This window comes from Typha angustifolia, chromosome 13 (assembly GCF_048772165.1).
Source record: "Typha angustifolia cultivar Huaian chromosome 13, ASM4877216v1, whole genome shotgun sequence".
NCBI classification, from domain to species: domain Eukaryota; kingdom Viridiplantae; phylum Streptophyta; class Magnoliopsida; order Poales; family Typhaceae; genus Typha; species Typha angustifolia.
In genome coordinates, this window is record NC_133251.1 from 7,078,446 (window position 1) to 7,105,507 (window position 27,062).

The 27,062-nt window shown below is 37.1% G+C and overlaps 2 protein-coding genes across 2 annotated transcripts; both read right to left on the bottom strand.

The window, feature by feature from the left end:
- Positions 1-748: 748 nt before the first annotated feature.
- LOC140773735 (tyrosine-sulfated glycopeptide receptor 1-like) lies at positions 749-3,398 on the bottom strand. The gene has a single exon (XM_073116445.1). The coding sequence runs from the start codon at positions 3,031-3,033 to the stop codon at positions 853-855; it is 2,181 nt and encodes a 726-aa protein (XP_072972546.1). The 5' UTR covers positions 3,034-3,398; the 3' UTR covers positions 749-852.
- An 8,818-nt stretch (positions 3,399-12,216) lies between these two features.
- On the bottom strand, positions 12,217-25,747 carry LOC140774780 (squalene synthase 1-like). The gene is made up of 14 exons (XM_073117896.1): positions 25,497-25,747; positions 25,097-25,397; positions 24,156-24,198; positions 22,966-23,055; positions 22,592-22,667; positions 20,128-20,197; positions 19,070-19,213; positions 18,864-18,968; positions 18,550-18,696; positions 17,452-17,527; positions 13,411-13,499; positions 12,684-12,775; positions 12,566-12,611; positions 12,217-12,485 (listed from the first exon to the last, which is right to left on the bottom strand). Exons 2-14 carry the CDS (start codon positions 25,289-25,291, stop codon positions 12,426-12,428), a joined length of 1,233 nt encoding a protein of 410 aa, XP_072973997.1. The 5' UTR covers positions 25,292-25,397; positions 25,497-25,747; the 3' UTR covers positions 12,217-12,425.
- Between the last annotated feature and the right edge of the window lie 1,315 nt (positions 25,748-27,062).

Genomic DNA, 27,062 nt, shown 5'->3' on the forward strand with positions numbered 1-27,062 from the left:
AATTCAGACTTTTTGCGTAAAAAGGTAACCAAGGAATATTTAGAAACTTTATAGGCTGAAATTGGAATTGATTATATCACTTAGTTTTGTATAAAATTCATCAAAGGTTCATTCTCCTCCATATAGAGAGTTTGAAAACTAGTTGTCAGTCTCTAAAGCTTCAAAAACTTAATAGCCAAGGTTCCTTCATGTGTAAAAAAAAAATCCAAACGAGAAAAAACTACAGATCCAAATTCTCTAAACTTATAGCAGTCACAAGACTAACGTACAAAATAACCCATCAATCCCCACAATTTTGTTTAACTTAGTCTAGCTTGCTAGAGCCCATAATTCACCGCTCCCATGATTGATCTTCAATCTCAATAGCCCTTGAGATTGATCTCTAATTTCAGTAGCCTTCGATATTGATCATTCGTCTAGATGACTCTTAAGATGAAAGCTTGGCACGTTGAAGATTGAGTTAAACAAAGTAATAGAGATCGATGGGTTATTTTATAAATTAGTCTTGTAAACTAATATAAATTTAGTGATCGATTTTGATTCGAGTTTGGATTCACGGTATTTTTCATTTAGATTTTTCCACGTAAAAAATCTTAGTATCATCTTTGCTTTATATTTTAATATTTATTTCGCATATTTACTTAAGCAAAGAGTTAAAATTATTATCTAAAATTTAGATACATACGCGTGTTTAAATTTTTTTTAGTAATTAGAATAATATTTGGAAGAAAAAAAGAAAGGACGCTAGTTGTATATGTATATACATAATGCCTATTATAGAATGTTTAAGCCGTGATTACACTACAATTGTCTATATAATAATAATAACTATAGTAGAAGAAACCTTTTTAATCATACTACATATAAATGTAGTAATATTCCTAACCCAAAGAACCCTCCGAAGGTTACGCCGAGTGCGGCAGCAAGAAGAAGTTTCGTGTTGGTCCTTTTGGTAGAGACAGGATTCGGAGGAGGCAAACCTACGGAAGTACTGTTGGAGCAGGGGCGATTAATTAGAGAGCCACACAGCTCGGGGTTCCCTAGGAAGCTTGAGGTTGGGAATGTGCCAAACTGATTACCTGATGGAATTGGCCCCTCTAGATCATTGTCAGCAACACTGAATACTGCCAAGAAGTTGAGATTGCTGAGGGATGGGGGAATCATGCCTGTAAGGTGGTTTGAGGACAGATTCAAAATTTCTAAGTTGGTGAGGTTATCGAGCTGCGGAGGAATCCCACCTGAGAAGTTGTTGCCGCTTAGATCTAGTACTTGAAGCTGCTTCAATCTACCAATTTCAGGAGGGATCACACCGGTAAAGTTGTTGTGCGCAAAGTTCAAAGCTGGAGGCAGAGCTGACAGCTTATTATACTGGAGATCCGATGAATTATAACTGCTCAAGAAGACGGGCAGCGCAAAATCCTCCGGGTCTAGCTGGGCAATAGCCCGTTCCGATGCCAGCAGCGGCATCTCCGTGATTGCTTGTGGGATTTCTCCGGACAAATAGTTTACGGCTATTCCCAGATGAAAGAGCTTAGGCAGGGTGTTGAACCAGCTGGGAATTGTTCCAGTGAGTTTATTCCCAGCAAGATCCAGGACTTCCAGATTTGTGAGCTTGGATAACCAGAAAGGAATTTGGCCAGTCAGCTGACAATTTGCTAAACTCAGAATTTGGAGACTCTGAAACCCGCCGACCCAATCAATATCAGGAAGGGCTTCACCTTTGAAATTTCCACCGAGTAAAATAGCTGTAAGGTTCTTGCACTTCTGGAGGATGTTGAGCGTGCCACTGATGTTTGCCAGATTGTTATGAGACAATGATAGGAAAGACAGAGCTTGCAGATTGCTAATCTCAGGTGAAACCTGACCCGTCAGATTATTAGCAGAGAGCCGTAGTGCATTCAGGGATCCGTAGGCGTAGATGCTCTCCGGTATGCCGCCGGTGAAGTTATTGATCCCCAAGTCGATCGTCTCGAGATTAGAGAGGTTGGAGAAGTTGAAAGCGGAGAGCTTACCGCTGAAGTTATTTGCCCTGAGATTCAGGTCCTTTAGGCTAGTACAGTTGCTGAGGGATGAAGGCAGGTTACCACTAAGTCTGTTGCTATCTAAGGACAGATGCTCCAAATTTACGAGCTGACCGATAGATTCCGGGAGATGCCCACTGAGTCCGTTGCCTGCAAGATCAAGCGTGATTATATTTGAGAGCTTGGCTGTGCGTTTGCCTTCAAGGACACCGGACAGCTGATTGTTAGGAAGAGCAAGGTGTCGCAGCGAGGCTGCTTCAAAGAGGTCGTCGGGGAGCGTTCCGTTGAGGTTGTTGTGGCCAGCTTGGAACACCCTCAGCTCCGAGCAATTGCCAAATCCATGAGGAATATTGCTGCTGAATTGGTTACGCGAAAGGTCCAGATAAACGAGGAAGGGTGAGCCACTGCAGAGAGAGGCAGGAATCAGACCGGTGAAGCTATTGCCGCTGCCGTTGAGTGCCACAAGATTCCGAGTAAGCTCCCAGCTGAAGGATGGGAATGGTCCAGTGAAGTAGTTGCTCGAGACGTTCAACACCTTCATGGGAAGGCCACCATGGATTGGCAAAGGAAGCTCTGGTAGTCCTCCGGCAAGGCGGTTGAAGCTTACATCTAATGTAACGATGCTGCTGGACCACAGTAACGCCGAAGGCAGAGTACCAGTTAGCCGGTTGTGGGACAGATCAACATACGAGAGTTGCGTCAGATTAGCGAGTGCAGGGGAGATCTCTCCCATGAGTCCTTTGGCCGGCAGCGAAATGCGAGTGACTGCTCCATTAGCATTACATCCAATCCCCTCCCACAAGCAGCAGTCTGAGCTGTTCCATGAACCAACAACAAGTCTATTATTGGCGGTGGGTGAAAGACCAGAGAGGAAGGAGAGGAGGGACTCCCTATCCAACTGTGAACAGGCATTCAGGGTAGAAGGCAAAACGAGCAGGATGGAGATGGGAATAAAACAGGATACGAAGAAGAGGTTGCTGCGGTAACCACCAGCATGGAGAAGTTGTTGCATGGCTTATCAACAAAAGCATCGCTTGAAGAGAAGAAAGTAGATTCTGTTTGATCGACTGGTTGGGCAATATTGAACTGAGGAATGGAGGTCAGGAAAGTCTAAAAGTAATACTAATCATGAACCTAGTAAATGGATGCATTTAAAATAAGATGGATAGTGCATGAAATGGTGTGCAAAACGTGGCTAAACTGAAGCTGACCTGTAACCCTGTGTATAACGTGGCTATTTCCCTTTCCTTGGAAGATTCTGTTTACAAAGTTTGGGTGCAGGTTGGAACGCTGAGGATAAGACATACCCCTAATATAATTTTCTTGTGCTTACGTCGAATTTGGGATATGATGTTGAATTGACAATTTCTGTACTTCATTGCTTTCATATATTTTGATGCTTGATCACCGTCAAAATATGTGTTAAGTAAAACATGATGCAGTTTTGAGAATTAATACTATGCTTAATCCTAATTTGCTTCTTGAAATTGTTAAACAAAATCACCTAGTTGTAGATACATGCTATAGGGTTTGTTTGTTTATGGAAAATTTTCATTAAACCCAAGGAAATTCTTATATTCACATCTATGCTAGATACCATAGCTATGTTGCATAAGTTAATTAATCTACTTTGCTAGATACAAGAGCCATAAATAAGGAGAATTGAATTTCAGCAATACTTAAAATTGGGTAATATATCAACTTGGAACCCAAATAAACATTAGTGGTGAAATCGAAGCGTTGACATATTCATAAAATTGTGCTTCTGATTTTTTTTCTTCTTAATTTTCGTATATTTCTCATTAAATAAACAAAAAAATTCTCAAGCAACCTACTTGCATTAGTGTTAATCTAATTCAATAACATTTTCTTAAGCGTTCGTCATCTGTTAGTGTTAAAACAACAGCCTCGTGGCTAACAACAATACTTCCACCATGGTTATGGTGGTGGTGTTGGTGGATGATGCGGACAACAACGATCATTCCCACCTTAACACCAACCATTTTAGTGATAATAAAGATAGAATGCAGCTTCTCTGTCACACTTCAAATCTGCGAAACTCTAGGATAAAACTCGTAAAAAACACGAACATCCAAATAATAATCAGATCTTAAAAATATATTGACATAGCAAAAATAGTACTCAGCTTTTAGAATCCTTACTAATCGGTTTCTTAAATTCTTACAAAATAATAAAATCTTATGAGCTAGACGCTTAGCAAGTAACACATTCTACTCAGAATATATCTAATGACAAATATCAATATATATATATATATAATAGCCAAAAAATAGGTCATGACACAATATATATAAACCGTCTTGTTAAAAGAAATAATTTTCTTGTCTCTTGTATTGAATTTCAAAATCCAATATATACTAAATGAAATCATTCATATTATCTCATATTGAGTAAATCAATATAGCAATACTTAATCTCTATAAAAGTGTACTATTATGGAAATTGAATTATAAATTATTTATAATTTTTTAATTTAAATAAATTAATATAAAAAGAATTGATCTCTACTGTACTATCATGAAAGCCCGCCAAAATTGATAAAATATCATATTGTCTTTTCAATGGATACTCTGACTCGTAGCCACATCGCACTGCTAGTCACCATCAAGTTGGCGCTCAAAACTTTCCTAGATAGTCGATCAATTTAGGATCATAGTAGGTATAGTAGTGTCCTACCAACAATAAATTTAAATACTAATATTTTTTGTAATATATATATATATATATATATATATATATATATATATATATATATATATATATATATATATATATATATATATATCAATCATTCTTAATAAGTGAGAAAAACATGAACAAATAATAATCTAACGTTTTTCCCACAAGATTTCACATCTCAAAAATAATATTTTATTTATGATCATCTCTTATATTTTATTGATAGAACATAAAATATATGAGCATAAAGATTTCCTCTTTTATTTTTTAAAAATAAAATAAAATTTTAAAAAAATTTTAGAAATCTGAAATTCCTTTAATATGAAATACTTCTAATTTATATCTTATTTTTGAAATAAAATAAATATTAAATATTTTCAGAAATCTAAAATTCTTTCCAATTGAAATATTTCCAATTTATATCGTATTTTCTGAAAATAAAATAAATATTAAATATTTTAAGTAATTTGAAATTCCTATTCCTTTAAATTGAAATATTTTCAATTCATATCTTATTTTCAGAAAATAAAATAAATATTAAATATTTTCAAAATTTTGAAATTCCTTTAAATCAAAATATTTCTAATTTGTTTGATATATAAACATCATAATCCTTTTTTATTCCCAAAATAATAAATATAATTTTTTTTACAAAATATAAATAATCTTAACATCTCTATTTCTTCAATAAAATTCTTAAAACAACAAATTTCTTAATTTCCTATACATATAGCATAATTGACATTATCTTATCAAGATTTTCTATCTCATAGACATGATAAGAATAAATAAAAAAGAAATACTTTTTAATTCATCAACTCTATTCTAGAATAATAATATTTAAGAAAATATGCGTGGCAACTTATTTTGATTGCTCGATCAAAAAATAATCTGATTTTTACATCTTAATTGTAATATGCACGAATTTCAATATGCTCCACCATTGTCTTCTCCTCTCTTTCCTCGATACATTTTTATCTTCTTTTCTTTTCTTTTTCTTTTTCTTTTTTTTCCTTTTCTATCTAATCCCTCTCAAAAATAATTTCTATTTTTTTTCTCCTAATCTCTGTATGCTATAGTGCCGCCCCTATCTTTTCTCTTAAACTCTTATCTAGGGTTTTCTTCTAGACCGTTTTTTATAGTAAAAAAATATAATAAAAATGTTATTAGAATAGAGGTTCTAATATCTTAAAGATATACATAAAAATTTAATTTGATTTAATCAAAATCCTAAAGTATAAAAAATAAAACAAATTTATTTAAATATTATTCTATTATTTCATTTATTTATATTTTAAAAATACGGGTTGTTACCCATTCTCTAACCTACCAATTGGCAATACACACCAACCTCAATAACTCAACCACCAACCTCAAATCACTCAAAGCATTCCTACCATGCTTTCTAGAGTTTTTGACCAAATTAGTCCTCTTCCAAAACATTTTTGTTAGAATGGACTATTCTCAAACTTATTTATCAAATGGGGTCTAATTTACTGTAGTCCTAACAAATGTCTAATCCTAAAATACTGATTTGTTCAACGTTTTATATATATAAATCTATTTAACTTAGTCTTTTAGCAGTTTAGGAGAATAATTATCTCACGATAAAAACGTTAAAAATGCTTATCAGTTCAGCGTTTTTGTTAAGGCTATAGTAAATTAGACCCTATTAAATAAGTTTGAGAGTAGTCTATTTCGGTAAAAAAATTTTAAAATGAGTTTATTTTGATCAAAAACTTTGCTTTCTAAGGCTAATATCTCTTCTCAACGGATCGAAGGATTTGATCAACTCAAGTATGCAGACTTCGATGTGACATATCATCTCATCCATAATGGAAACAATGTGGACTCCACCTAGGGGTGTAAACGAGCCCAAGCTTAAGCAAGCTGGGGTAGCTCGGCTAGGCTTAAGAGGTAGAAAAATTTAGCTTGGCTTAAACTCGAGCTCGATTAGAGCTGAAAAAGCTCATCTCAATTCGGCTCAGCCCTAGCTCGGCTTGACAGCTGCCAGCTCAATCCAAAATTTAAGTATTATATTAAGCTAATCCAACAGTCAATTTTATTACATTCAGAGGGAATGATACCTATAAAGACATATCTATAATTTCCAATATGGGATGGGTTAATAAGAGTTTATTTAACCAACTATATTATATGTCATTTATAGTTTTATTTTGGTATATATATATATAATATCATCTCACATGTTATATTTCGAACATATTCAAGTTGAGCTCAGCTTGACTCGATTAACCTTTCAAGCTCAAAAATCTAGCTCGACTTAGCTCATTTAGAGCTCGACCGAGCTCACAAGCCTCGCGAGCTGGCGATCTTTTTTAACCACCCTAACTCCACCCATTCCTATATGGGAGCCGACCATATCTACATCAGTATTGGTCAAGTCATGGGTATATCTCATATTAGAAGCTCTCCATGTAGTGCGACAATATTGGTGCAATATATCTAGCTGCCAATCCAATTTTTCTTGCACACAATAGAAGTTGACTCTCACTTTGTTCATGAAAGACTTGCACAAATATACATGGTGATCAAATATGTTCCCATTGCTTATTAGCTTGCACACATCTTTACGAAGATCCCCTTGCACACACATGTTAACTTTTCAAATACAAAAATAACATCTATCTTCGTTGGTCGACATTGAATTCACCGGAGGGCATGAGTGTAAAGCCCACACCATCACGCAAGCCACATCAACTAAATTGAGGGCTATGTCACCTGATTGAGAGCCTTTGCTATTACTTTCGTTTTTTTAGAGAGAAAGATCGTAGTCATAAACTTTATTCATTTAATCATTAGTACATCCAACACTGGTGGATTTAACTTAACCATAGATAGTTGCGAAGAAAGAGCTACACATGCTAGATTATGAGCTAAGAACTTGTCAGCTTGACTAGTATACAAGACAGTAACAAAAGGAAATGCCATATGAAGATTATGGCACTCTCTAATACAAAGGCCGAATGATCCATGGTATATCATCCAATGGAGTACACGCTCATTTTGCACATGATCATCGATAAGGCGAATACTACCTAGGAGGGCCTAAGCCTCCCTTCCAAGGTCGATGCATGAACCAAGAGATAAGTAGTTAAAGCGAAGGCAACCCAAGGCTCTAAATTGAAGGTAAACACCAAGACCTGCATCCACCCTTTGTCGCCAACTTACATCCACCATATCGAGCTAGTCAGCTTCAAGAGCCATCGGAAGTGTTAGTTCCACACAAGGAGACAAGAGAAAATATTGCGCTAAATGGAATTGACTAGAAGCTATGGAGGTGTAGCAGATTTGTTAAAAAATTCTTAATTTCGTTCCTTTCAAAGGATAATGAAGATGGAAGAAAGAACTTTGGTTTCACATTCAGAAGAAAGAGTTAGTAATCCGTTTGCTTCTACTTCAGAAGAAGAAAGAGTTCGGCTATGCACCTACAGCCAAAATTGATCCATCATTACCACGAATAAGAAAACTCGAATCGCCCAAACCCAATCCGAGCCAAAAGCTCCATGAGAGTTAAGTTTGACCCAACCCATATGTGGAGTAGTCCAAATGCTTGACTGAGGCTCAGTGCCTCTGGGTTGATTAATTGGAGAGAGAGGTGTTGAATAATCATTGACCATAGATAGGATATTTTGAAAAGTAATCTGAACCGGGATTGTAACATTGAAGAAACAAATAAAATTTCTTACTTTTCGAATCTATCAGAGAGTGTTAGACTAAAAGCCGTAATACGCTAGGACACTAGCTTCTTAGGAATAAGAGTAATATAAGTTTGGCCCCAATCAACAGGGAGGGTGCCCTGATGCTGAAATAGCCTTAGGGCCTAGCCAACATCCTAACCAATTTGGTCCCAAAATTTATAGTGAAATTTAACCTAGAAGCCATCAGGCCTAGGTGAATCGACCGAAGCGTTTTACGAATTTTATCCTAAGTGAAAGGAGATAATAAATCACCATAGCAATTAACCGAAATTGAGGGGAAAGTGGACAACATGTCCTCAAAAGGAATAGGATTATCCGGATTGCCCCAGAGCTTAGAATAAAACTCCTCAAAGGCATCACTGATTTGAGAGGGATCCTCAAGGACATCATCGAGTCCTCTAATAATGGAGTGAATAGTATTGCACCTTATATGAATAATAGTAGACATGTGGAAAAATGCATATTGTAGTCCCTGCCTTCAACCCACTGGCACCTAGATTTAGCATGCCACTTAGTCTCTATCTGCCTAAGAATAGCAGTGTGATAATTATATATGCGTTGCAACTTAAAAGAGTTCTTAGGACTGATAGAATCTCTAGCCTCACAAGCTTCTAAATTAACAATTTGAGTAGCAAGATCATCAGCAATGTTTTCAATTTTACCTAAGTCATTTCTATTCTAAAATGTAACATTTTATGCAATATTAGATAACTTAAGATTAAGAGTAGTAAAAGGGTTCGCATGAGTGTTGAGATGACAAACATTATTTATAATATCGTGCACATCAAGATAATTATATCAGAACATTTCAAAGCGAAGAGAGGAGGCCCCATGCACCTCATCAAGTAAGAAAACAACATTAAAGTCCCCAATAACTAACAAGGAAGGGTGGAGTTTAGAAATCATACCAAGTTCCTTACAAAGATCATTTCGAATATAAGGGAAGTTACTAGCATAAATACCAGTTATAAGCCATTCCTTTTTTAAATGGTCCTTGATCACCGCATGAAGAGCTTGATCTAATCTCACAACAGTTCGGATGTTGGCATCGGAATGCTTCCAAGTGTAGGTTATACCTCTAGCCCTACCATGAACTGGAATGCATTCACAGATCCGACCTGCACCAAATGATTTAATTAACGAAGTAGCACGTAATTCAAAAATATGGGTTTCTAAAAGGATAATAATAGCAGGATGATACAACTTGATAAACTCTTTGTTGCGGTTCCTTTTGTCGGCCTTTACCGCACCCCTACAATTCCAAACTATTAACATAAATCAGATTGCGTAGCTGGGTCCTCTAGCTGGACCACCATAGGGTCAAGTAACATTTTCCCCTTTCTAGATAGGGCTTTGGCATGCTTGAGCTCCATGGCTTTTTTTTGGATAACCTTCTTGATAGAAATTTTATGGACTTGACCACACTTTAGTGGTCACAACTGGTCTTTCCGTGGTTGACAAGAGGAGGAAGGGTCAACAACTAGAAGTAGCGGCCTTAGAGAATCCAAAGCAGAGGTGACTTTGTCAAACAAAGAAGATCCTGAGTCACCAGATAGAGTGCAAGGAGGTAAGGTAGTTGACATAGCAATGGGAGGAGGCATAGGACCAAGAGGGTTTGCCCTCTCCTTAAAGGGGGAGATGCAGTTAATTGAGTTACGTTTGGGAGAAAGGGGTTGGTGAGAAAGTAAGTATTCGTGTAGTGGGCTCGAGATGTTCAGGGGCGGGTTTGGATGCAAAGAGTGGCCCTTGATGATTGTTGGATGGATCAAGCTAACGTCTCGAGGGGGCGTCAAAGAGGTGTAGGGAAGAGGCAATATCTCATTGTGGATTAGCGAATCTCCTACGGTGCCACGTGGCAGTAGAGCTTTGATTGACAAGTCATGCAAGGTATGGTGTGTCTCGGTAATAGGCACTGAATGGACATGAGCTAGAGAGTTGTTGGGAGAGCTTAGGCCACGCCAAGGCAGAGGAGACGTCTCAACTGCAAGCACGTGAATGGCTACGGGAGCCTCCACGTGGCCGCCCTCTAGGGCCCCCTCGAGCAATGGGTTGGCGATTTGCGGGTCAAATCTGTGAAAAATCGCTCCTCTCATTAGGTGGCGGGTAATGGATCTTCTCCTCTAGGTGCCCAGAAACCCCGAATCTGCATTTGTTCTGGTCTGAGGCGAGGGATGCATCTGAGTAGTGGCTGGCTGCTGACCACGGCCAGGGCACCCCACCCTGATCCATGGACCAAAGGAATGTCTTTAGCATCAACACCAGAGGGAGTAGGGTCTTCTAGGCCGAGAGGAGGCCCACCGATAGAGTGCTTTGCTTGAGGGGTCGGAGAATTACTAATCTTCTCCATCGGCACAGTAGTAGGTGAAGAAGGAGGATGATGGATGACCACAAGAGGGCAGTCAACTATATGATGGCCGATAGTGCCACACCAAAAACAAGTAAGAGGAAGGTTTTCATAAGATATAATAATAAGATGGCCATCTCTCTCTAGACCAATGAACAAAGATTGCTTGAGGGGCTTTGATAAATCAATATCAATGCATATTAGCCCCTACCACAAAGGCAGGTTAGGGAAGGCCCAAGGAAGAAAAGCACTCAGAATCGCCAAAGGAGGTTTTAGCCTTCTCTTTCCATTCTACACAAACCACCTAGGAGAAGAACAAAGGATTCTGATACTTAAACTAAGATCTCCTTACAATGACTACAAATTAGATCCACGTACTCAGCACAATATGACTTAAGGGCCTCTTGGAAACAACCCGACCGATATAGGATTACAATTGTAAAAAAAAATCCCTAGTATCATTGATACGGGGCTTATTTGCAAAACCCATCGTCTTCTTCCTCCAGCGCTACTTGTCTTCACCAACCGAGACTGTGGCACCTATCTCACCTCAAAGCCGAAAACCCTAGAGGAGAAGTCGACGAGAAGGAGGAGGGCAGGGCCAACAACAAGGAGGACAAAGGTGGACGTAGCTCTACAAAGATCAAGAACGAGATCAATGTCGACATGAAGGCGTCAGAGTTGGGGGAGAAGAGCTAGGAAGAGTCGAAGGTGGAGAAGCCGATGAACGAAGAACGCGATGATTTGGAGATCAGCCATGGTGGCGTTGGGGTTGCGAAATTGGAGGTGAGGAAATTTTGCCATGATTATTTCTTTGGTGAGTTAAATTCATCTAGAAATGGGACAACCTTAAATGATCTTTTATGAAACAGGAATGTGAAATGGAGATTATTATTAGCAAACTCATCGAACATTTGTTGTTTCTTTGATCGTGTTAGGTTAGATAGATTGGTAACTTGTCGTTATGAGCACAATGACCTAATTCCTTGTAGAGGATATTTACTCCCATAATAGTAAGGAATTTTATGTAGGATTTGGCTACTTCGCAGGTCAAATGGATGTATCTTATGGCTTTATCCAGGGAAAAAGAAAAGATATGCACATGTCAGGTGTAGCAAGTTTGGTGCGAACAATATCTTGAAGCAGATCGAGAATTTTAAAACAGTTATTTACATTTATGGTATTGTTAGAAAGAAATTTTGTGTTATATAAGAAGCAGTATAACATCATGTGGGCTCCATTTTTTTTTTTTCTATGAATCGTTTCTGATAATTTACCTTAAAGCGTGCATTAGGTCTTATACAAGGCATCAGATATGCTGTGATCTGCTACAGGTTGCTGAAGTACGCTAAGTAGCTTACTGCAAGACTATTCATAGTGGTAGATAGCAAATGAAGTAGGCTAGTCAGGGAAAAGAAAAAAAAAAGAATGAGGGAATAAAAGAAGAAAATAAATAAACAGTGGAATATGATCCCTGCATTTTGCTGCAGAAATTTGTAGGAATCGAACAGCAGTCTCAGAGAAGTACTCGGTTCTACAAATGAAATAATACAATGGCCATCTAGAAATATTAATTTACATCGGAACTGAGTGAACCATTTCATCTCTTGATAAAGACCCTACCAAACTTGCAATTAACTACCGCTTGATGGTTAAAGTGGCAAATAGAATAGACAACAGAAGAAGCACGACCATGACCTGGGTGAAGTCAGGCAGGAAAAGTTTAGATAAATATAGACAATAGCATCAGTATTATGGACTGGTTTGTGAGAACTCACCAGAAGTGAGTTGTACCGTAGCTTGCTCTCATATAAGTGACATCCCCTGCAGAACCCAATGTAAAATTAATAAGCAGACAACAGGAATTAGTATCACTTTTCACAACAAATGACAAACCTTCGATTTAGCAAACCGGAAGACATGCAAGCCTTCTGTATTGCTTCTACGCGCTTAAGGGTAAGAGAGGCATTCGGATCATTCCCATCAACCTGCAGAGGATATTCTCACTGTCTCAGGCTCACATAATTATGGGGCCTTAAAGGACATCTACAGGTTGAAGCTAAAAATTGTTAGCAAGAATAAGTTCTGAACTGTCTTGTTACTATCCCTATATGTTTTTGAAAGAGAATGTGTGATCCATGCCAACCGACATGCATTACAAGGAAATCCTTGAGCACTTGTGCTGTAAGCATGATGACTAGAAACATTCTGGTATCATGTGAATTTTTTCGCCTGCAACTCACCAAAGTGATGACTAAAACAAAGAAACCCGTTTCATGTTTTATCTTCAACAATAAGATCAAGCGCATGTGTGAATAAGACAGAAGTTTTCTAACTAATTTATTTTTATTTTATTGTGAGAAGAACCCAAAGCACAAAGCATTTGCAGGATACAAAAGTATATTGAACTTGCGTGGAAGTGCATGAAAATGAAGCAGTCCCACCAAAAGACGAAGATATAACAAATGGAAGTAAACATTCCAGAGATAGTTAAATTAATTTAATTTATGTTACTCTAATAGGATAATTCCCATTTTTCTCAGAAATAAATAAATAAAAAACATTCCAGAGATATTTGTGTACATAGATATCAATTAAACCAGTCAGGCACAACAGATTATACCTTGGACTTAATTAACGAAGAAAATTCATAGAAAGCACCGTAGACATCTGACATGTTTTTCGTTTGATAGATCACCCTGGCAACCAGTCCTGGAGTTAAACAATGTAATGTGAACCATCATTAAGATGCAGCATTTGTTAGTTTATTATATATAAACAGAACAATGAGTTGCCGTAAGATTTAAGCAGTATTAACAAGTCAATAAAATATGACTTTTATAGTTATAGTACTATAGTTAGCAATATGCATGCCTCTTCCATCAAGGAAGAATCTACTATTACATGAATATGGCAAAACAATGGCATAGTGTATTAGTAAAGGGAAAGGTGGTGTACATCAGTGCATATTGCTCTTGTTTTCATTTTTTAATCATTCATGACCCGAAAGCTAAATATAGACTAAACAAAGAGCTAACCATCTTTAGATATAGAGGTACTTAGGCCTCACCAAGCTTTAACTAATATAGTAAGTTGTTTGGTCTAGGTTTCAAATAATATATGTCACTGAACAATTGCTCCGAACTAAAGACCGCGGAGACCTGCTCCAAATCATTGTGTTACCAAACTGCTCTTTTAAGCCAACCGCACCGCCAAGCCATCAACCGAGTTGAGCCGTTGAGCCAAGCTATCAAACTACTAAATAATTTTTTCCACAATAATTATTTAGGATTGGAGTCGATCTCATGACTTCATTAGTAATAGGAAAGGATACCTACCAACTCTATTAAAGTTAGTTGGTAGCGCAGATTGCTCTTGTATTGTATTGCCTTGTACTAAGCCCTCTGTAAACCAATTGCTCCCATATTTCAAAGAATGAAAAAGTAAATTTAAGGCAGTTATGCTTATCAAGTGGATACCCATTGGCTATATTATAAGGCATTGCCCTGTTTTTGTTTATTTTCAAAGGCAATAGATGCTAAATGAGTAATACTTTTAAACTTTAAATGATTAAAAATCACTTAATTTAGCAAATAGGCAAATGGCAAATAAAAGGTTATGGTACATGGATAAGATCCCTAGCATTTCTTCATTGCCAACAACCAACATCTTCTAATGTCAGAATGCTAAACTTTAAAAATTCATTGCCGTCCTAAATCATGTCTAATCCTAACAGGACAAGAAGTTTATTCTTGTCGAAAACTTGCACCAATGATCACATATTATTCAATCAATATTACGGGTTAGACCTTAGAATAGGGTTTCTTAAGGACTTGGTATGACAATAAGGCTTGTACATATCTAAGAGGCAAGTGTTCATCTAAAACTTACACCAATGGTTACATCTTATTCAATCAACTTTATTGGTTAGAACAGGTATGACAATAAAGCTTGTGTGAGAACCGAAAAAAAAAAAAGGGTTGAGAGAGGAGGGTGCACATGCAACCCCCTCCCCTCTCTCTCTCCGGCACACGACAAGGAGCAGCAAAGATCTCACCGAATCTGAATCAAATTAGATCTGAATTTTTTTAATCTATAAATTAAACCCTAATTCTCTCTCTCTCTCTCTCTCTCTTTACTCCCCCAGCCTCCTCCCTTTTCGCTCCTTCGTTTTCTTCTTTCTCATCGTCGGAGTCACGTCGTGGAATCAGTCTGCCGGAGTGCCGCCGAAGCCATCGGAGACCACCACGTAACTCCTTGGTAAGCCCTCTCCTACCCCTCAATTTTAGTTTCAGTTTAATAGGTTAAAATATAAATACCTAATTCGTGAGATTTTGGTTTTGTCGGCGAGTCACACCAGCTGGCGGCTTCGAGTCGCTGCCGCTCCATCACTGGAAGCCTCTTGCCGTGGAGGTTCACCTTTGGAGCCCTTGTGTCTCCGGCCACCGTCGGCCATAGAGTCGATTACCGTATGCGATTTCTCCTCCACCTCGCGAAGACGACGGCATCACGAGGATGTCGGGGAGCTTAGGGCGTAGCCGACGGACTGTCGCCCGCAGTGGCCGCCGGCGTCTCTCTCTCTCTCCTCTTTTTCTCTCTCGCCCTTGTCGATCCCCCTTCGGGTTGAAGAAGGTAGACTCGGGCAACCCGAGTCTGGCCTTCTTTCCTTAAGTGTGGATTCGGGTCGAGTTGGATCCGAATCCAAGGGACCCGACCCAGTTCCATTAACTTAATTGGATTAGGCCTTTGGCCCAATCCATTTAAGTGTATGGTTGGGTGGGTTACGGACCGACTGCAGCCTAGCCCAACCAATTGGGCTTATTTTGACCCAAATTTGTTTTTTGAGTTAAATTATAGAAAATCTTAATATTCTTTAATTTAAAAATTTTATTGTTGTTTATTATTAAAGGTGGTGACTTTTAGCAAATAAGCTAGAGATTAGAGATTTCAGTTGCCTTGCCTATACTTAGGTGAGTGAGTTCACTCACATATTTATTTTTTTATTATACTTCGTATCTTTATCAAACCATATAATTAACTGTATGCAAATTATTTATTTCATCCTTACGTGCAAATTTAATTGTTATATTTTCTGTGTGCATTTAATCATTATACTCAGTGCATCGCCATACTTTGTGCAAATATTAAATTTTAGTGAAAAGAAAAATGAAACTAGTATTGGTATGACTTAGAGAACAGTCCCGATATAAATCGCTTGCGATTTTCCGTAGTAACTCAAGTCTATCTGGAAGTCCAATAGAAAGTCCTATATCATATCACTACGGTGATTTTCTTAGGTGACTCTGGCGGGGTTAGGAAACAGTCCTAGGATGAATAAGAAATTTCTTAGGTAGCTCTAATCTCTTTCAATGGTTGGTGGAAAAGTCAGGGTGTGTTGATCACATAGTGATACCATCTGATGACCCCAACCGGATCAGCTATGAGAAAAAGTCCCGAGCATCATCTCGAGGTGACTTCTAATTGATATGGATCCATAGGGTATAGACCCATTGAGACAAATGATAGTATAAATATTGGAAAGATGTTAATATATTGAAACCGTGCAAAGCTACAAGTTATGACTCTCTATTATTATCATTATCATTATTTAACAGCAAGCCTATTGCAAATTGTTATGTCTATCATTGATCTTAGGTTTTATTTAACACTATAAAATTTTAAAATTTATTTGGTTTTTGAGTGAATTCCACTCACTGAGCTATAGTTGTTGGCTCATGGATTTCTTTCTCTTTTTTTATCTCAGATAATAATCAGCGTGGCAACTGAGCGAGACGCACCCGGACCCCACCTCCACTTAGGACCTACCTATTTACCTTTCCGCTATTTTGGATTTTATGTTTTAGATTTAACGTTAATTTTATTTCGTTGAGACTCAAACGATAACATTATTTTATGTTCATTGCAATTAGTTTAAATTTAATAAAGCAGATCTTCTTCGTTTATTTATTCTTGCCGTTGTACACTTAGGAAGTATTAGTAAGGCTTCGTGTATCTCAAATATATTGAGGTGCATGGTCGGTCATGATTTCGATCTCAGGTCATGACAGCTTTCCTTACCATCTAAGAGGCCACGGGTTCAACTGTTCAAGTCATGAAAGCAACCACTTCAATACTAACGATATGACTTTGCAGCCTCCATTCCCAAACACCAAAATTGATAGGAACCTTGTGCATAGGGATGTCCTTTGGAAAGGTCACTTGGAAAATGCCATAATGACTCATAAAGCAACTTTATTCTTGATGATATTCCTTATTTCCAGATGAAAGGTCGCATCTAAAAAAATCATGAATGTGTGAAAAATACATACCAAAGGGTATGAAGGGATTTGCCCATTAATTCTATCATATGGAATATAACACAAATTCCAGAAAATAAGATTTCAAATTATCCTCACAAGGGGGAAAAAATCACTTGTCAGAAAATAGAGCAAGTTTGCAATATGTTGTACTCAAAATTCACTTATCCTAATTGAACATTACATCATAAGACTACTTTTTTAGTGGTGAACTAGTGATTACCAGACATATGAAGATGTAGTTAACTAAAAAAATGAGAAACATCAGATTACTAGCAAAAGGAAACAGTATAAATACAGAATGGTTATTATTCAATAAAAGAAACTTTGAAGTAGAATTTTCTTACCACGCCTCATTTTCACTACTCCTCTAAAGATCTCCACATTGTTATAGCATAGAGCTAGGGTGCCAATAGCCATGATCTAATACAATGAAAAATTAATAAATATGCATTCTCACAATTCACAAAAGATGAGATTTCCAATTGAACAAAAGATGACAATAGTTAACTCAGAACAAGTTAAAAGGGAAAAGAAAAAAATAAAGGTTAAGAAAATTTTTAGAACTTATCATGTAGCATGAGAAAGGAAGAACATAAATAAAAAATAAAAGGTGAAATAAAATTAATGAAATGGGGTTCTACTTACAATTAATGTAATTCCAGATATAATGACAAAAAGGGAATCTCCTTTGCCCATGGTTGCAGATTCAACAGACAATTACACACGGCAAAAAGTGTGCATTCCTATGTTGACAAGATTTTCATGTTCTGTAGGCTTTGTCGCTGTATGTATGTGGTTGCTAAAATGTTTAATAGGTGGGGTTAATGACTTAAATCTACATTCTCCTCTAGGGTAGTATGCACAAAGAGGTTCTTTGTCATCTGCCCAATGCTCCTTATGTGGCTGTCAAACATTTGATGCCCTGTGGATGACATTGATCATATCATGGCGCATAGCTTGTCAACAAGCAGGTGGGTGCCCTCTTTCCTCTTCATTCAAATAGAACGAAGACTTAGCCACTGCCATGTAAGGTTATTTAGTGTGAATAATTGGTCACTGGTCACAAGATGTCCGTTGAAGTAGAACAGTAATGTTTCCAAGGATGAAAATGATATTTAGTAACATTTCAGTATTCAATGTTTCCTTGGTATTTATCAAGTATTGTCCACTACTGTCCTTTTGGCTAATCAAGAGATCTTCACCAAAATGAAATATTTATTACTAGAATCCCTCCCGAACCCCTCACCCATAAAGAAAAGGGAAATAATCTATACATAATAGTACGAAAAGTGAAATCAAAAAAGAAATTTAGCAACTAAGAACACATTGAGTAGCAAAAGTATTCTTCAATTTCAGGAACACGGTAAATAAAACATCAATGCCCAGTATTTTTCTGCTTAGCTGCTTCAATTTTCATGGACAGACTTAATAACCAAACATACCTGAGGAATGGCACAAAATCGGAAGATAGCGAGATCCTTCAAAGCAGACATGTACTGAAGGCAGTCTTCAGCATGCATCAGAGCATTAGTTACCAAGTCATTCAAGCATTGCACTGCCTTTGCAGAATTCTCCTCATATTTAAAATCCTGAATGTAGCAGTTCTGGTATATGAGAATTATGTTGTGCCAGAAAATAAAGCTATCTATATCAATTAATTTTCTCACGATGAAGACAGACTAAAACCAGATGTTAAAGAATATGGAAACAGAAACCAAGATTTTGAAGGTGAATTATCGAAGTACAGTTAATAAACCTCAAGTTTGTTCGCATATTTATTCCATACTTCTCGAGGCCAGAACATGCGTGACTTTGGTATCTCATTTATGTCTTCCAAATAGTCCCGTATTATATTTGTTTTCTGCATTTTAAAGAAGGTTAACAAATGCTTTAAGTAGTTGGACAGGGAATAGTCCAACAGACCACCATCATTGAATTCATTATTAGCTGACAGATTTATACCTGAAGAAATAAACCCATTGAATTGGAAAGTGAATCTGAAGCTAGTTCTTCCAATCTAGAAGCATGAAACAGCTTAGAGAGTCCTAAACCTACAAGCCCAGCCACGTAGTGACAATACTCATCATAGTCGTCAACTGTTTCAACCTGCAGAAAGAAAAGAAGGCTCATATTCAGTTCAATAGAATTAAGAAATATCAAATGAACGTGCTTTTGTTAAATAAATGATCTATAAGGTCAGAAAGCTGAATATACAAAGTCAAGTCTGACTAAATCTTGTAATAATATTTCAACAAGTTACCAGTTACCACAAAAGCTGTAGATACTGCAAAAACAGCTGGCATTAGCAAGGTCAGTCAACTGATAATATCATATTCTGGCCAGCAGATTGAGTACACACTGCATCAAGAGTAAGATTGCGAACAATATAGAATAGGAAGATGACCTCAGGCAGCATTACAGTTAGCAGTTTTCTAGCTGAACCGTAATAAAATATGTCAAAAGAAGTATTCTAGCTCAATGCAAATTAGCTAGTGTGCTTGATGTTTCAGAACTAAAACATAGTATTTAGTCGCTAAACAAAGAAAACTGCATTGTTCTAGAAAAAAGGCCATGACAGTTAGACCCTCCAGGCTCCCAGCCATCTCTGTGTTTGTGGCAATTTTCACGAACTCTTTTTATGGATATTCTCTTGTTTAGGGTCTTGAGCTCAAGGCAGCATCCCCCATCCCATAGGCTCCATTAGCTCTATTTGATGTCATGTACACAAAACCCATTTTGGAACATTGAACAACATCAGGTAATATCCAGAAAAAAGAGAAGCATGAACTTTTTCAACTCCAATGACAAGAACACATTAGACTGTATACCAATAAATTATAAATATATATATTATCAACAGATTTTGTTTGAGAGGTAGAAAGACTGATGTCCAATTTACGTCATATGGTCATACCCACTTGATAAGTAAAGCTTACTTAAGTTTACTTATACGGTTACTCTATGTTGTGCTTGGTTGTTATGAGTAAATCCTAATGCCATTGATTTCTCAGATTTCAAACCTCTTTCAATATAAATTTTGCCATTCCAGCTCCCATTTTCTTGGTAATTTCTTCAATTGCTTCTTGATAACTGAAAATCCAAAAAAGCAACATCAGTGTCAATATTCCTGAAACAAGTCATTTGCATTGGAGCAGATGTGTTATAGGAAAATGAAAATGCTGAGAAGCATATCAAGCAGTAAATGGAGTACAGCATAAATCTTTCTACACCTCCTTAAGAATAAGAAAAACAAATCAAGGAATTTGCCCTTCAAAGATTGTAAATGAGGCATGGATGGCCGTGCCAGTAATGGCACGGCACTTGGCACAGGGTGTGCCAGTGGCACGCCCCCTTGCCGACCCGTGTCGACCAGCACGCGTGCCGTGCCGGGATGGCACGGCCTCGTGCCAGTCGTTGTACCATATGGTGCCATTTTTTTTTTCCTATTTTCATTAGTCATTATTAAATCAACTAATCAATTGATCATTTAGAAGGCTTAGATAAAATTTATGATAATGAAACCAGAAATGATAATGATGATGATGATGATGATGATGATGATGATGGTGATGGTGATAGTGATAATAACGAGACTCAGTCTGGTGGCGGTGATAATGGAAATGAGACATGCGTCCCTATTACACAACCTTCTCAGAGAGGTATTCTTTTTACAGAGGACTTGAGTTTATAGATAACAGAATATTAGGGGAGGTGTATCCACAGAATGATATGAGTTCATTATAATTACCATCATATCAACTACACCCACCAGAGCCAGAATACCATTATTATACTCTATATCTACAATCTACATATACTTATGGTGTGTCTGTGCCTGTGCCGGTGCTGTTCATTCCCGTGCATGTTCAATATTTATATCATATCATAGGAGAATTATAAAATTTCTATTTGTATGAAGACTATGTGAGACGTTACAATGAGTAATATTATCAATGAATAAGTTTTGAAGAATATCAACAGTATTTTATGCAACATTCTCATATTATTCCCATGCTGACAAATGAAGTATTTGATTCTCCTTGTCATTTTACCTTCAATTAGATATTAATTTTAATTATGAAATTATTATCGATTAATATTGTGTTCAATTATATTATGGAGTATTCAATCATTAATATTAATTTTAATAAATGTCTTTAATCATAGTATGTGTTGAATAATATTTATATTTAACTGTTGCTTTATCTTTAATAAAATATGTCATTCATAAAATAATCTAAAGATAAAATATTATAATGTAGGTTTTAAACTTTTAATACATATATTTAAACTAAAAAAAGATTGACATATCAATGACCAAAAAACATCTTTAAATATTCTAAAAAATTTATTAAAAATATTTTAAATGTGTGCCACTAGTACGGCAGGGCGTGCTGAGGCGTGCCGATGGTGGCACGGCACGGCACGGCACGTGCCACTGGCACAGCCATCGTTGAAATGAGGTACCGCTAAATAACTGAAACGTTGCAGTTATAAAAGATGAAATTAGTTCCCATGGCACAAGCCTTCAAACAAGCAGATCTAATTTGGAATTTGCCCAGACCAATCATTAGACTTCTTGAATCCTTGCTATTTTAACATGGAACTAGACTCTCCCAAGTATGCAACCCAAGATAAAGAAACTAATAATAGTCATAGACATGATCACCAAGGGACACTAGAAACAAATTCTTTTGCATAAATATTTTGAAGCTCAACTGAGACGAGTTATTTCATCCATGAAATGCAATATTGTGGAGGCACAACAAAATCAAAACAGAAACATAGAATAATGGTCCAACTTGATTGTTCAGTTGGAGCATTGTCCTCGTGAATGATAAGCCCCATATATTTGTCCATATAAATTCCCACTTCAATTTATACTTTGCATTGACAATGCCCTAAGCTTCAAGCTTGTGGATCTGAGTGCACATGGACTTGGTGGAAGTCGCTAAGTGGATGGTTTCACACAAGAAGTGAGGAACGAAGGAGATGGAATATGTGCAAAGGAGACAACATCAAGAGGTCCACACGATGAGTCGGAGTATGTAAAACCACCTTGTACCATTCATTATACAGAGTGCAGAGGTTTTCCAGGTGATGTCCAATGGTTTTATCCTTAATTTTCCATATAAAGTAACTTGTCTCTTCTAGTTATAGCAATTCTGTATTATTACTGAATAGTTGTTCTTGATTATGACTTAAGCCATGGTGATAGATGAGTTAGAATGTCTTATTGCACTGTGCCATGAATGTGTTCTTGTTTACCTTATATATTGTCATGTTCTTTTGAGAAGCAATGATTTTGGGGATTTGGTATCCTTATGATATCCAACTTACCAAACCTCTCTAGATGTTATCTCTACCCAATTCTTCTTAAAAGGGACAGTAGAAAATTAGCCTATAAAATAACAAAGTAACATATTGCTAAAAGCTTATAAATTTCCACAAATAGTTGGAAAGGAATTCAGTTAAAGAATTGACCTTGTCCCAAGCTCTAAAAAAGCAGTTGAGACGAGATGTAATTTATCCATCAGAACTTTGTAGTCCTTTGTTCCACCTAACAGAAAAAAAAACACATAAATTTACATCCAAAGGACAATACATCTATAAATGACAGCTGGAATTATTCTTTTGCTAATCTCAAAATAATAATTATTATGTAGCTATATTTCATGTAGCACACAGGACAATGTAAATATACTATACAAAAGGAATGAGAGTTTGTCCTCTTGACTAGAAATTTGCGATGAGTTAAAATATGACATATCATACTATACATAAGACCTATAATAACAAAAATAAAAACTTTGGAAAAGACTCCAGAGAAGCACATGAATCAATTCCATGACACTTACATGAGAAATGCCAGTCACGATCATAAATATGACGATGGAAAGACTCTAGAATTGGCACTTTTATCTCTGTAGGAATGCTAGTATCGTCCTCTGCAATAGATTAAAGATAACAGTATGCTTAGTGTTTGCTAATTTTCTCAGGAAGAAGTGATGTAAATCACTAAATCTATGAAGCCAAAAGAACTACAGGATCCCATGCATAAAATATTGGAAAATAAGTAAATCACATGAGATCCTCCTTACGAAAGAGCTTTTCAGCTATTGTTTAATCTTTAAATAAGATATCATAAAATGCTAAAGTTTATTTTTTTCCTCAAAAGCAAATCAGTTTTCTTTTCCATGAGACTTCCTACATACCTTAATCAGCTAGGGGGGCAACTTAGGACTTGTGCAAATAAGTAATAACCATGTGATGTTATTAATAAGTTGGATACATGATGTGTCTAGTGTCTTTAATTCATTTTAGAGTGTGTGATGTAAGAAGAAAATATACATGTGGACATTTCATATATACATAAAATATTTGTCTCAATATACATTAGGGGTGTAAACAAGCCAAGCCTGAGCAAGTCGCTCTAGCTCAAGCTCGGGTCAAAATTAATTTCAAGTCTAATTTTTTATTTAAACTAGGCTCAGCTCAAGTCTAGTCGAACTCGAGCTAAACCAGACTAAGCTTTAGCCTTGCCTAAGCTTGAATCAAACCTATTTTCAAACCGAGCTAGCCCGAGTGGACTAAGCCTGAGCTGAGCCCAAACTTAAAACTAGGCTATTTTCAATTTTCAAGACGAGCCAGATAGAGCTCTAATGGTTATGAATATTTTGGTAGACGTAGGATCTATGGGATCAAAAATCTAATTGTTATGAATAAATTTATATATAATATTAATAAATAATTTTTTGAGCCAAATTGAACGACTCGGTTCAAAATTCAATTTGATCCCAAAATTTGTTTAGGCTCCTTTAGCTCAAGCCGAGCCCGAGCAGCTCATTTATTTTGACACCCCTAGTATACACATGCCGACATGTAAGTGTAAGCATATGCACATATATTACATAAAACCAAATATTCCGAACACTATTTCTACTAATATTTTGTTGCAATGGCTAAAAATTTAAGAGGGCTCAAAATGAATAGCAATTACAATCTAATAACTACTGTAGAAAATTAGAGAAAAGATGAAGGAACCGACCAACTGTATCAAGGGCTCTGAGGACCAAATAGAAAATACAGACCTACAGAAAAAAGAGGAGAAACTTAGAATAACATATGTAATGTTTTAAACTTACAAAATGCGTTCTGCTAGCACACAAGCATGAGAACAGTATAACTTCACATGAAGAAATTATAGACATGAAAGGATTTTATACAGACTTTATTTTTATGTGTATTAAAATGCTTGGAAAGAACTCAAACGGTACTCTGCAGGTTGAAAAGTGTTCTCTAGTAATCGTACATTAAACACACTTTGTCAAATCCAAATGGCCAAAAGAGTGCAAGAGCGCATAAAAGAAAGATTAAAGAACTCAAAAGTTTGGAACATTTTTAAGATGCTATAGGTATGACAATCTCATTCTATTAGCAAGAAAATTTTCACAACAAGCAATCCAGAAGAACAAAACAAAGAAATCAGCCATAGAGGATTTGCTAAAATAAATTCTAAGGTTGTGGTGCATATCCCATTGTAACAAGTATTGCAATTTCTAAATAAAGAGAGTGATTTGAATGATAACTGTTGCGCACAGTCGAATATCGTGTGGGACCAAACGATAGAAAGGATAAGAAAAACAAAATTAGGCACAAGATAGACTTGAATGAAAATCCCCTCTGTTAGAACAACTAAAAAAAAGGACGATCGATTTCTAATCTAACTCCAATCAAGTTCAAGAGTACAAACTCATGCATCCACTTAAAATCTCTCTCGATATACGAATCTCCTAACAAGAATATCTCATCAGAAATTCTTCTCAAACTAATCGATCAGTATACATCGTGCATGACTCTAATGTAGATCCTTGATCCATCAGAAAGAAGGCGAGAAAATCCACAAGAAGACCAAAATACTCCGCAAGAGAGAGGAGCCCAAACAGATCAAATGGATAGAAATAGTCGAGAGAGATAGATAAACCGTACAGCATTGCGGAGCTCCGGGCCGAGCTGCTGGATGACGAGGGCGAAGCTTCGAGAGACCTTTTGCAGCATGGTGTAGGAGAAGGCCCAGTGCTCCTCTGCGGGGATCTGCTTCTCGATTCGTGCCGCCGCCATCTTCAATTTTACGAGAGGGTATAGCTCATCCGGGTGCTCCAAGATCATCGCCACCAACCCCATCGCTCCCTCGTGCTTGTATGCCTTGAACTGACTGGGTATGTTCTGTCACAATATCGAACTACCTCTGAAGCATGGCCAATGAATCCAAATCACCCCGTGGAACAATCTGCAAGTTTCAAGGAAAGAACTAGTGAGGGGGCTCTCAAAGTGGAAGGCGAGCTCGAGATAGAGAAGCGGAGGCGGATCTTGGGGACGGCGGAGAGACCGTGGCTTGGCCGGCGGAGAGGCGGAGCTCCGCGAAGAGGAAAGGGAGATGGAGCTTGGTGGAGAACGTAATGATCTGAGATCAAGAATCTCAAATCCCTCCTCTAACTACTCCCAAATGACTACCGATGAGAGCAATTAGCCTTGAATAATGGTTTTCTCCTTCCCCAAGCTGAGGGGAGAGAGGTATTGTATTATAGAAGATGATGGTATTTATAGAAAAGGGATCGGTGGGTTTATAACATACCCTCAGATCCAATCTCTCACTCTCTAATAACTGACTAGACTCTGAACTTTAACTACCCATGTTATAGCATTTATGGACTCCTATGGAAAACAATGAACTGATCCGGGATTATTTTGTAAAATTTCATTACCTAGTGCTGCTTATATGGGATCAAAATGCAAATGGCTCTTCTTCTCCTTCTTAGTGTCAGCTCTGAACATGCCCACCTCTTAAGATCCTGTCCTCAAGGATCTAAGGCAAAAAAAAACTGTCGTGTAATCACGTATATGTCCTCCCAAGTAGCTTCTGGAGGGCTGAAGTTCCACCACTGTACTAGAATTTATGGAATGGCTCAATTAGTCCGCTTCACCATCCTCCTAGACAACATCTTGTCGAGGTGGAGAAGCGACTCACAATCCTCATCGACTATGGGGCAAGGTAGTACTAATAATGTGGTTGGATTCTAAATGTTGTTTGAGTTGGGACACATGAAAGACAAATGAATCTTCGAGTCGACTGATAGGAAAAGGTGATATGTCATACCAATTTTCTCCGGAACTTAAGATTGGCGTTAAGGTTGAAGCTTCAAGTGTACCTAGTCCCCCACTTGGTAATGTTAATCTGTGCGGTTTTTATTAGCAAAACACTTCATCTTGGCCTATGCTTTGGCTAATTCTGCGCAAAGGAGTAGTATCATCTGATTTCTTTATGTAAATATGATTCTACAAAAGCAAGATAAGAAGTAGGCTCTACCGAAAGAGCTAATTAGGATGGAGGGTACCCATATAGAGCTTAAAAAGGAGTTAGATTATTATTATTGTGGTAATTGGTGTTGAACCACCATTCGGCTAGAGATAACTAATTTGCTCACTTCTTTAGTTTGGATTAGTCATGTAATGGAGATAAGACACCAAACAACTATTCACCCATTCCGTCTGCCCATTGAATTGCGGATAGTATGCAATGCTGAAGTGCAATGAGATGCCCAATCTACTAAAATATTTCTTCCAAAAGGCACTAAGGATAATTAAACCATGTTCACTCATAATGGTGCTTGGCAGACTATGTAATTTGTGATTGTGATCCAAGAAAATAGTGGCCACTTGTAAAGCAGCGTATGGATGAGGAAGAGCAATAAAATGAGCATACTTGTACAATCTGTCCACCACCACTAATATTACCTTTTAACTTTCAGACATCGGTAATTCCTCAATAAAATCTATTGAGATGTCAACCGATAGCTTTTTAAGAATTGAAAGTGGTTCTAATAGGCTAGCTGAGTGAGTTTTCTCATATTTATGCTGTTGACATACATCACAATATTTAACATAGGTGAAAATA

Coding starts and splice junctions, on each gene's coding strand:
- LOC140773735 (XM_073116445.1), bottom strand. CDS start 3,033: ATGCAACAACTTCTCCATGCTGGTGGTTACCGCAGCAACCTCTTCTTC.
- LOC140774780 (XM_073117896.1), bottom strand. CDS start 25,291: ATGGGGTTGGTGGCGATGATCTTGGAGCACCCGGATGAGCTATACCCT. Junction 22,668..22,965: donor TCGTGACTGGCATTTCTCAT/GTAAGTGTCATG, acceptor TTTTTCTGTTAG/GTGGAACAAAGGACTACAAA. Junction 18,969..19,069: donor CAATGGGTTTATTTCTTCAG/GTATAAATCTGT, acceptor TTTAAAATGCAG/AAAACAAATATAATACGGGA.